General features: G+C 34.6%; 1 protein-coding gene across 4 annotated transcripts; it reads right to left on the bottom strand.

Annotated features, from left to right (window-relative positions):
* Positions 1-12: 12 nt before the first annotated feature.
* Positions 13-5,522, bottom strand: LOC113049016 (ubiquitin carboxyl-terminal hydrolase 30-like). 4 transcript variants are annotated; one of them, XM_026211023.1, is made up of 13 exons: positions 5,380-5,522; positions 4,704-4,813; positions 3,579-3,761; positions 3,385-3,488; positions 3,115-3,213; positions 2,967-3,012; positions 2,794-2,888; positions 2,647-2,706; positions 2,434-2,520; positions 2,269-2,349; positions 1,942-2,155; positions 1,442-1,550; positions 13-1,349 (listed from the first exon to the last, which is right to left on the bottom strand). In XM_026211023.1, the coding sequence occupies exons 1-13, from the start codon at positions 5,448-5,450 to the stop codon at positions 1,106-1,108; spliced, it is 1,503 nt and encodes a 500-aa protein (XP_026066808.1). In that variant the 5' UTR covers positions 5,451-5,522; the 3' UTR covers positions 13-1,105. The 4 variants fall into 4 exon arrangements, with proteins under 4 accessions (XP_026066808.1, XP_026066807.1, XP_026066811.1 ...); XM_026211022.1 differs by having other exon boundaries at positions 13-1,352; XM_026211026.1 differs by having other exon boundaries at positions 13-1,352; positions 5,272-5,500.
* Positions 5,523-12,200: the final 6,678 nt, after the last annotated feature.

Genomic DNA, 12,200 nt, shown 5'->3' on the forward strand with positions numbered 1-12,200 from the left:
TGAAAACATTACTATTGCAGAATTCTTTTAATTTAATTGTGAAAAAAATATTCCTCCACACAATCATACACACTAATATCATAAAAATATACACTTGTGTAAATAACATCATGTACAATCAACATATAACAAGGAATTTACAGAATAACACTGGAAATGGATGTATACTGAAATATTTATGTCAGCAGAAAATCTATTTGGTAAATACGCAGGATTTAGAAAATGGATTGCATCCCCTATTGTTGCTAGGATTCCCATCAAAGTATTAACTAAATATAAAATGACATGGGATATGACCATTATACTACAAAAACACAGGATTCATAGGAAACCTGGGGGCTGTTTCATAAAACAAGTCTACCGAACAAGCCAGGCTTATCTCAGTTTTGAACCAAATCAACTGACAATAAGTCAAGACTAGCTGAAATAAACCTAACTTATTTGGTAAGCTTGTTTTATGAAACAGGCGCATGATCCACATGTAGACATGCAACACTTGAGGATACATCCCATGATTTTACATTCTCCCTTTATGAAAAAAAAAAACAGCAATTTTTACATCTTACAAAATAACTTTATATGCAAATTGTATAAATATATTATTATTAACAATAAATAATTCATTGATAAAGACACATTATTAATGAAAAAAAAGCATGATAAACCATGTCAAATGTACTTCTAATAGATCATTATCTTAATTAGCTAAGCAACGATTCTAGGTCAAACTGCAACAAAATATCGTGAAAGGTAGAGTTTTTCCACAAAAAAAAACAAAAGAAAAAACGGTTAAAATCTGTGTGAATCTCTATGTCAGTGACAGCAAGGTGCTACTCGTGACTGGCATCATTCTTATGCTCAGATAACAAGTGGTTTTCTAATACAACAACTGCCATAGATGCCGAGCAAGATTAAGGTTGAAATTATGATATACAGAGTTCTCTCTGTGTCACAAAGAGTGATCAGAAACAACATGTGCACCACACTGCATGCACAGGGATGCACAGTTGCACTCGGCCATAGTAGCATGGCCTGGAATGGAGAGAAATGAGGATTATCGCTCTAGCTTTGAATTAAGAATAAATTACACGGGTCAGCTGAGACACTACTCTTCCACCCTCAGCCCAAGCCTTCGCACTCGTTCGTAAAAGAGCAGATATGCGCTGGAGGAGAGCGCCTCCTGGAGACTGGCTTTCCTTACAAAATCATCAGACACCCAGAGCCACTGGGAGCTAAAAGCAGACGCTCCACAGGGAGCTGCAGGGCAGCGGCGGTAAGTGACAAAGTGTCCGGAGTGCATGTCTCCATGATGAACCAGGACGGCCGTCAAGCAGAAGAGATACTCTGAGCTGCTAGAGGGAGGAGAAAAGAAGGTAAGTTACCATATGAAGTAAATAGAAATAGACTACATTCCCTGTAGAGCATGCATGGATGCATCTACCTGTAGTCATAAGTGAGGTTGAGCTGTGAGCTCAGTCCTGGTGAGTGCAGAAAGATGGAGGGAAAGGTTCCATTGGACAGTGGCTTATTATTGTTACAGTGTTCTGAATCTGAGAAAGAAATGGAAATTTATCGCAAACACTGAAAAACAAACATTAGATTTTTTTATATTCTATTAATTATATTTTATGATTATTATTATTATTATTAATCAACATATTATATTTTACATTTATTCAATTAGCAGATTTTTATAATTTTAATATTATATAGAATAAAGGAAAAATCATAATAAAAATCGAAACAACAATTATTATGATTATAATTATTTCTACATCTACTATAATTCATTAATAATTTAACATTTTCTTGTTAAAATAACACATTTATTGCAAGGATATTTGATTGATTTTATTTTAAATAGAGCAAATCCATATTCACAGGTCAAAATGACAGCATCCCATAACCACTGAAGAAAAAAAAAAAGTTATGATCTCTTACCAACACCGTTAGCAATGGTTCTGTCTTTTGGGTCTCCGAGAGCTTTGGGCCCGTTTGTTCTGCTGTTGGTCTGGAGGTTGTGACCAGCTGTACAATGTTTGTATCGATCCAGAGACAAATATTCAGTAAACTGAACATGCTCTTGTCTTTTAATGGAAGTGCCCTCTTTAGACCATGTCAATCTCTGCAGATGGATGCAGAGGCACTGAGGCAACTAAAGGTGAAAACACACACACACACACAAACAAACCAAGAGGAGGTTATCGAAGAGTGTCAACTGTCTGTCCTTGATTAGAAAAGTTTGCTGGTCTAAACAATCATGTCTACCTTTCCAAAGTTCAGCTGCTTGACAAATGTTGTCCTTTGACTCTCAAGGACTTCTCCATTCACAAGCTCTCCAGCCTGCTGCTACAAAGACAATCCGCTCAGTTAGACTCAGAAATATCAGTAAATAAATAAGGTGGAATGGTAGTATACTAACTTGTATTATACCTTGGTACAGTTTTCACACTCCACTTCCTTGATGGTTTCAGAGGAGATGAAATGCTGGAGACACTGGTCCAAAGTAACTGGTCTGCTCTGATACATGTGAATACAAGTGACGCAAACTATATACATATCTTGGTCTGTAAGATATTTTAATGTGTAGGTTAGCCTTCTACATTAAGTACATGTGATAGTTCATTACAGAACAAGTTAACTTACCCACTGTACTGACGGGATAGGAAGAGACAAGCTGTCGAAAGAATCATAGTGCACAGGATTCTGAAATTAAAAAACAGACAGGCTTAACAATTCCATTCTTGCAATAAAATGCTGTAGACTGATTAATATTGGTTTAAAAAAGATCACCTGTCGCTCACAGCGTTTACAAGCCATATAACTAGTTAACCGCCCATGAAAAGGGTGCCGAGTCCTCCATAAACTTTGAATAGGATGTAATGGGCCTGAATAAGAAAAAGATAATATTACTAAATGGCAAAAAAAGTGGTGTTTAGTGTTTAAAGAATGAAGTCTTCATTTACCTCCACTTCTGCAGCTAACGTTTATTTCTTTTGACTCCACAGATTTCTGAAAGCGTTAACATTAGAGAATGTCTATGTATTAACTGTTTAGTTTCCCAACTATCTTTTGGGTTCTAACACTGCATTAAAAGTGACCGCTGGTGTTTACCTCCAGTGTTTGCATGTCGAACAGATGAGCGACTCTGGGCTGGTGTTCCTGTTCCTCCTCTAATGAAGATGTGAGGACATGAAAGAGCTCATGAGCATCCTGAAGAGAACATGTGAAAGTACTAGTCATTTTTATGTTAATGAACTAATGAAAAATCCAACATTGTGCTAAGGATGCCAAAAAGTGAGAGTACATTGTGCATTTTAGGTGAACTTTTCTAAATACAATTCTGAAAAAGCTGCAACTGCATTGTCTTTGAGAACACCCCACCTGTTCCTCGAAGGAGCTAATGTGCCATCTGTAAAGCCTGAGAGCTTCTAAGAGGCCTCCCGCATCTAAAACATCATCTTCTCCGGGATCATGACTTGACAGGGCTGTATAAAGGAGGGAAGAAGGAGAGCTCACGCTGTTAGCATGCATTAACATTTTCTGCATTTGTGCTAACTGCCTGAATGGGAAATAACCTTTAAGTAACTGAATCAGAGAGCTGGACAGATGAGTCTCTTTATCCGTTCTCTCTGGATGGACGCTGCTTTCGCTTGTAAAGTCTTCAAGCCATCTGATGAAGGAAGGACACGCTGCCAGGCCCTGGAGAAGTGAGTTCATAAAGCACGTGTTCCCCAGATTAAGCAGACCAGGAACCATTCCTGTGAGAGAAATCCCACATTTAATAATAAAAACAATAATACATCATAATATTGCTATTATTAAGTATACCAACAACCATATCTGTGAGAGAAATAATACATTTAAGCAATGAATAGTCAAAACACACCTGCAATCTCTGTTTCGAATACAACACAGCCTTGAGTCTTTTTGCTTTCATAAAAAGGAATATATTCATTTGTGAAAAGCAAATTCATGACGTGCCATCTGTGTAACAAGATACAGTTCCTTACATGTACACTAAGATCACTGAGAAATTAATCTTTATAAAGACTGAAGAGGCATTGATTAACAGTTATTAACATTGCAAAACTAGCAAATTAAAATGCATCTACATTTATAATACTATGTTTTTGGTTTTATTACTTGGGCACTAAATTAAAGAAACCTGGACAAAACTGATTTTCCCCCCTTTGAAAAGTCGAGGAAAATTTGTTGTTGTTTTTTCTATTCTGGCAAACAGGCACGTGAAATAAAAAAAATATTTGCTGTAACATCAGAGAAGAGATGTAATCTCAAGGAGCAGAGGAAGTTAATGTTTAAAATTATTTAGCTGCAATCCAAAACTTTTTTTGTGTTCTAAATTTCCAAACTGTGCTTTTGGCTTGTCCTGAATCACTACGGTACATCTATAATACTTGTTTATATTCGGACTATTTTAGACTGGTTAGGGTAAGTAGGAATGCGGAGCACATGCGTGATTCGTCGTAGACGTAAACAGAGAGAAGTAGCGCCGGCTACAATGTTCTTCCGCAAGACGTACGCAGCTCTGTTTATTAACCCTTAGAGCGCCGAAAGATATCGATTGCATGGATAAATAAAATAACAATAAACACTGCTTCTATATTTCATAAAAGTTTAATTTCAGGGCGACTTTAAACTTGTTCTAAGATTTTAAATCTCAAAGAAATCCGACAACTCACTTTTTCTCTTTTTCTTCCTGTCTGAAATTGGGCCCCATAATACATAGACTCCAGCAGCCATGGCAGCAGCTACTCCACCAATCACACCCCAGTTTTTCATCATCTTGTTCCTGAAACAGAAAGAACAAATAAGTGTTTTGGTTTTGTCTACCACAGACAGCAAAGAAGTGACAATGTTAAAAAAAATCAGAACACATAAAACCAAATCTCATGCTAAGACTTATCATGGCACTTGAATACTGTTGTTGTTCTCTTGTTGATCTGATTGCTTCTATTGTTCTCATTTGTAAGTCGCTTTTGGATAAGCGTCTGCTAAATTGCTAAATGATTAAATGTAAATGTCATGCTCTGATTCATGCTGAACACATTTAAATTATTAAACACCTAGATGTTAACCTTACATCTATTTCTAAGACAGATTTAGTAGGTTTAATAATCTACTGCTGGCTATCAAGTCATAAAGTGAGCAGTCCGAATACATTTATTACAGATAAAAGACATGCTTGTTCATTCATCTGTGATGATTAATGAAATACAAACACAGTAATAAAAGCGTATGTCTGCTGGCCTCCAGTGCAACAGCTGCCTCCATCTCTACTGCGTTCTCTGCGTATATTAGAGCTACACCGACTCAATATACAGACGTCATGTCACACATGTATACACAAACTCCGACCTTGCAGCGGATCTAGTACGTAATAACTCTCGGACGAGCTTGTCTGTAGCTCCGCATTTGCACCAAGGCATATTTGACTGCGCCCAAAAGTGCGGAACTCAACATTGCGCTTGGTTGCGCGACGGACCTTCGGAGCAAGACGCGCCTCGATGTCGCAAGCGGAAATGATGGAAGCCTGAGAACGCTGTAGTTTTTATAGAAGGTTTTTTGTTTAAAGAAGTACAGAAATGTAGGCTACTAGAGATGATGTTTAGTGTTGAACACCTGACAGACTAATTAAAGATAATAGTGACTGACAGAATCTGGATTAAAAAGCCACGAAGGCTTGAAATATGTTTATTTCGTGTTTTGTGTTAGCCTACTAATAAGTGTATCAGTACACTTAAAAGCCGACCGACATTTATTGCCATTTTCACTCATCACTCATTAAATATCTTTATTTATTTTACTATTCTTTCGACACGAGGATACCCTTTCACATGGCTTTATAACTTTATAACCGACCTTTATTTGCATATATATAAATTTCGAATTAAAAAAAAGAATATATAGGCCTATATAAATATATATATATATATATATATATATATATATATATATATATATATATATATATATAGGCCTATATATTCTTTTTTTTTATTCGAAATTTATATATATGCACACACACACACACACACACACACACACACACACATATATATATATATATATATATATATATATATATATATATATAGCTATATATATGCAAATATATATAAAACAATAATGTCCTCATATATATATATATATATATATATATATAGCTATATATATGCAAATATATATAAAACAATAATGTCCTCATATATATATATATATATATATATATATATATATATATATATATATATATATATATGAGGACACAGATGCGTATAATGACATGGGTACTACAATGTAAACATGGTTTATGAGGACACTTCTTGTTTCCCCGTAAAACAAAAGACTTAAATACAAAACTGTGTTCAGGTGTAGTTTAGGTGTAGGGCAATAGAAAAATACTATTTGAACAGTATAAAACCATTAAGCCCATGGAGAGTCCCCGTAAATCACAAATGCAAGTAGACTGTGTGTGTAAAGATTATTAAAAATACTTGTTATCCATCAACTCCTCAGAGTCAGAACTATTCTTTAATTATCCTTTCAGTAGCCTAAGTATATTTTTAAATATATATGTTGTTAGATTTGACAGTAGTTCTTCAATATTTAGCTTCAAAATAACCTTGATTTTGTATGGCGGATTATAGAAATCTGGATATCTGTAGAGTCATCAGCTTCATCTTTTTATTAAGAATGGCCTCGTGCACTATTAGGCATAGCCTATAGTAAAAGGCGCAAATCCAAACATATAATTTATTATTATTTTAATATCTATTGATTTATAACATTAAGCAGAGATGTTTTGTGTCATCGAACATATAAATGACTTTACTACTTAATATAGAAATAAAAAAGTCAGTGGAATTCTTGGGAGGTGTTTTGTCTTGAATCATCATCTCCAGAGCGTCTTCGCTGCTTTGGTTCATGCCTTTTTTTTTTTTTTTTTTTTTTTTTTTTTTTTTTTTTTTTTTTTTTTTTTTTTTTTTTTTATTAGCAAACAAATGTACATACAAAACAGGTACAGAATAAACAATATTAACAATTCTTCGAGGCAGACATAGTTGCAAATACAATATGTAATAGTGATGTAATACATTAAATGCACAATCACGAATAACAAAAAGGAATAAATAAATAATAATAAAAAAAAATTACAAAAATAAATAAATAAATAAATAATAATTAAATAAAAAACAAAAATAAAAAAATAAAAGAGCAATTATAGATAACTAATTTCTTACAAGGGGTAGCAAGTAGTTATTGAGCACTTAGTTCACTGAAAAAGTTGGCAACTGCAGTAGCTTTTTCATTTGAGAGAGCATCAAGAGAAGCAGCAAAAAGTTTGAGTTCATTAGAGAAGTGAGGAAAGGATGGAGGGGTTTTCAGAAATCTGCATTTATGAATGAAATATTTAGCAACATCAAAAAGGTTGTTAATCAAGTAATGTTGTGAGTAATCTTTCTTAAGTACACCAAACTTAATTTGTTTGTATTCAAGGGGATATATCCATGTAATTACACATGACATTTTACTGCACAATTGAGCCCAAAACAACTTTGAGTAATTACAATCAAAAAAAATATGTTCAGTGGTTTCAATATCACTATCACAGAATTGACAAGAGTTTTCTCCAATATCAAATTTTGATTTGATAAGCTCCTTAGATGGGTATATATCATTTATTATTTTAAAATGAAGCTCTTTCACTTTAGGGAGATTTGGAAAGGTAAGATAATTCATTCTCATTTCCTTCACCTCTTTAGGGTTAAATTCTTTGAAAACATAATATCGTTTTATTCTATTTGGATGAAGTTTATTAATGATGACATTTCTAATATATTTGTTATTACATTTATGATCTCTAATAACCAATTCACCCAGACAAGGAGATGGGAGAGAGAATGTTACAGAGTAATGTGAAAGAATCCCTTTTACTAATAATACCATGTTTTTGGGTATGGCATTTACAACACTGTAAAACTCTTTAGGATGACATGCAAATCCATGTTTTAAACAGAAATCCTTGTAATTGAGAACATTTCCATAACTGTCTGTCATGTCCAATAGGGAAAGAATATTATATTGAAACCAGTTTTCATAAAATAAAGATTTGTTATGGTGCAAAATAAAACGATTGTTCCAAATACAAGTTTTGTGTGGACTAAAATTGTGAGAAAATGCTAATTTCCAACATAGGAGAACTTGTTGGTGAAATGCAGACAATTTAAGAGGTAATTTGGATATATTAAAGTCACATCTAATCAAAAACTCCAAGCCACCTACTTTCCCAAATATTGAAGAAGATACGATGAACCATAAGCAGTTTGAATTACAAAGAAATGATCTTAACCACTGAGTTTTCAAAACACTATTCATTATTTCTAAATCAATAACATTTAATCCCCCTTCTTCATAATTGTGAACTAAATCATTTTTGTTGATATAGTGATGCTTATTCTTCCAGATAAAGTTAAACAAAGCAATATTACATTCTTTCAGTAAATGAGGCGGGATAGCTAAGGAGGAGGCTGGATAAACGAACCTGGAGAGTAATTCCATTTTAGTCAATAAGACTCTTCCAAATATTGAGATATCTCTTTGTAGCCAGTTATTGAGAATTGCTTTTGCTTTTGAAAGATTTTTAACAAAATTTTCTTGGACACTTTGATTACTATCTCTAGTAATAGTTATCCCCAAATATTTTACACATGTTTTTATGGGTATGTTACATAAAGAGTCTAAATCGCTGCCATGAATTGCAAGTAACTCACACTTGTTCAAGTTTAAGTGTAGGCCTGATGCTTTGGAAAATAGATTAACTAGTTGAATGGCTTTATTAATCTGAAATTGGTCCTTTAAAAAGATCGCTGTATCATCCGCTAATTGACTTATACCAATTTGTCTTCCAAATACACTAAGTCGATCAAAGTTGCTATTTTTATCTGTCAAGATAGCAAGCATTTCTACTGCCAAGATAAATAGAAAAGGGGAAATGGGACATCCTTGTCTTATTCCTCGCGAAATATTGAATCTCTGGGATGTTCCAAATGAAAGGGATATAGAACTATTGATGTCTTTATATAACATTTTTATGAAAGAAATAAATTTCATGCCAAAACCAAATTTTTCGAGGGAGTAAAATATGAAATTATGTTCGACTGTGTCAAATGCCTTTTTAAAATCTAAAAAGAGAATATAGCCTTCATCTTCAATATATTCACGATAATCTATAATATCTAAAACCAATCTGATGTTATTATGTATTGACCTACCTTTTATAAAACCAGACTGTGATTCACTAATTATTTGATCTATATTTTTCTTGAGCCTACTGGAAAATATATGCGCTAGAATTTTATAATCACAGTTGAGTAAAGTGATGGGGCGAAGATTATCTATATGTCGTGCATCTTTACCCGGTTTGGGGATAAGAGTAATTAGACCTTGTTTCATGGTTGAAGATAGTGAATTATTTTGGATACATTCGAGAAAGGCTTGAAATAATAGTTCCCTCAAATCTTCCCTAAAAAATTTATAAAATTCGGAAGTAAGGCCATCAGGACCTGGAGATTTTCCTGAAGATAATTTATTTATTGCTTTATCTAATTCCTCTATCTTGATGTCAGCCTCACACAAGTCTTTAAATTCCTGGTCTAACTGCGGTATGCTAGAGTGTATATTATCAAAGAGAATATTACAGTCTGATACAGAAAAGAATGAGCTATATAAAGAACTATAGAATTGAAAAATCTCTGAGGAAATCATTTTAGGGCAGGTACTTATAACACCGTTCACATAAAGAGAATTTATGGCATTTTTTTCCTGTCGCCTTTTTTCAAGTCTGCAAAAATAATTATTACTTTTTTCCCCTTTCTCTATCCATCTTGCCCTAGATCTTACATATGCTCCTTTAGCTTTTTGAGTATATAAATCATCAATTTTGGATTGCAAGGATAAAATTTGTAATTTAGCTTCATTGTCCATTTCACTTTTATTACATAAATTGTTTAATTCTCTTGTTAATTCTAACTCCATTTGTGCTCTGGCCTTACTTAAATTTTTACTAAATTGTATAGAAAATTCCCGAATCTTGTGTTTTAAATATTCCCATTTACTTATGAATGTAATTAGGTCCTTATGCAATGCTATATCATTAATTATGGATTTAATTTGTGAGCAAAAGTTTTGGTGTTTTAATAAATCAGCATTGAATTTCCAATAACCCTTATTATGTGTTTCTCTTTTACCCGAGTTGAATGATATAGAGATACAACAGTGATCAGTTAGAGGAGCAGCAGATATTGAAATATCTTTGATGAAGTCGGTTAGGTTATTTGAGGTTAACCAATAATCAATTCTCGATTTGGAAGTCCCATTATCTCTGAACCAGGAAAATTGTTTAAGATTTGGATTCACAGCTCTCCAAGCATCCACTACATTATTATTCAAACAAAAATTAAAAAGGGTAACATTAGGATGAGAGGTATTAAATTTGGGCGGAAAACGATCTAACGCTTCATCCATAACCATGTTGAAATCACCTCCTATAATAATATTATCAGTTGGGTACACAAGTTTCAACTCGAATAGAGAATCAGAAATTTCAGTAAGTAGTTTGTTATTTAGGGGAGCACTGTTGTACCCATACACATTGAATAAAATAAACAAAACGTCATTAATATTTATAACAACTGAAGCCCAATGGCCATTTGAATCTGTCTCTACCTTTATAATTTTGCCTGGCAGGTTGTTGAACAGTATTGCCACTCCTGCAGAATGTGTAGAAGCATGGCTGAAGATGATTTTGTCCCCCCACTGACTCGTCCAGAACTTCACGTCATCAAGGTTGGAATGTGTTTCTTGCAAAAATACACAGTGTGAGTTTTTGCTTTTGCAAAAAAGAAATAAAGCTTTTCTTTTAATAGAGTTACGAAGACCCCTTGCATTTAAAGAAATACAGGAAAAAGCTGATTTCACTGAGAACATTTAACTAACAGGAAACAAATAAAAAAATAAAATACGTAAAATAGGATAAACAATCAAATGAAAAATATGTAACCGTGCTCTAATGAACACAAAACAAGATATCTCTCAAACAGAGCACTGTAACAAAATCTCGCTCAACAGCAAGGACATAAAACATCCCACTTACACCTCATGCCAACACTTAAGGTAAACAAATGTGGACGAGGTAGTTGAAATCAACCGTCCTAGACAATCCGGGTGCCCTCTATGTAGCCATAAGGACCTCGGTAGTAGGCTTTCTTCCCTGCAGCTCTAGCCTCACTGATCCTCGGCCAGAGTGCAGCGCGGGCTTCTCGGTCTTCCTTTGACAAATCTTCGGTGAACTTTATTCCCCTTAGTTTGCAGACATCCGAAACTTTGGTGGATCGCCAGAACTCGTCTCTGTGTTTCCGCATGCTGAACTGGATGATCACCTGCCTGGATTTATCCTTCGTTTTGGAGCCAATGCGGTGAACTGAATCCACGATGTCTTCAAGTTTGTGCTGCAGGTGAGGAGCAATTTCAGCTAACAGTGAGACGACTTCTCTTCGGATATCTTCGCCTGCAATTTCTTTCATTCCGATTACTCGAAGATTCCATCGTCTTTTGTAGCGTTCGAGCTCCGACGTGCGGCTTACCAAATCTGCGTGCGAAGTGACAACAGAGGCGAGTTGTTTTTCGAACAAGTTTATTTTAGTTTTACAGTCCTTTATTTCCGCCGCGTTGAATTCCACAGCTTTTGTCAGGTTGACGATCATTAGACTGTTCTCAGTAATCTTATGCTCAATGCTGCTCAGCTTTCCGTCTTGTAGATCGAATCTGGCGACTATGGTTTCCAGGAGAGCGACGTTGGAAATCTCAGGGGTTTCGTCTCCCTTCTGTTTCTTAGCCGGGGCTTTGGTCGGAGTGTTCTGCAAGGAGGAAGATTCTTTGCGTTTCTCATTGCTTTCGACGTGGTCAACTTCCATGACGTATTCGTGCTCTGCGAGAGCAGAAGTTTTTACAGTCATCCCTTTTTGTCCAGGGATGACTATTTTGGGGTGATTGGAAGCTTTTTTTGCTGACATAGTCCAGTACTCGCTAATACGCAAAAATTTGGATGTTTTAAAGTTGAATGTTAACGTAAATCTCAAAATGTGCTGGAGAGCGGAGAAATGTACATGTGCTTAGCC

The sequence above is a fragment of the Carassius auratus genome, chromosome 30 (genome assembly GCF_003368295.1).
Source record: "Carassius auratus strain Wakin chromosome 30, ASM336829v1, whole genome shotgun sequence".
Lineage (NCBI taxonomy): Eukaryota > Metazoa > Chordata > Actinopteri > Cypriniformes > Cyprinidae > Carassius > Carassius auratus.

What these genes read in the sequence shown, in the direction of transcription:
- LOC113049016 (XM_026211022.1), bottom strand. Translation starts at nt 5,450, where the DNA reads ATGCCTTGGTGCAAATGCGGAGCTACAGACAAGCTCGTCCGAGAGTTA. An exon ending in CGTACTAGATCCGCTGCAAG is followed by an intron (nt 4,814 to 5,379) that starts GTCGGAGTTTGT and finishes TTTCTGTTTCAG; the next exon opens with GAACAAGATGATGAAAAACT. An exon ending in CGTTAGCTGCAGAAGTGGAG is followed by an intron (nt 2,889 to 2,966) that starts GTAAATGAAGAC and finishes TTTCTTATTCAG; the next exon opens with GCCCATTACATCCTATTCAA.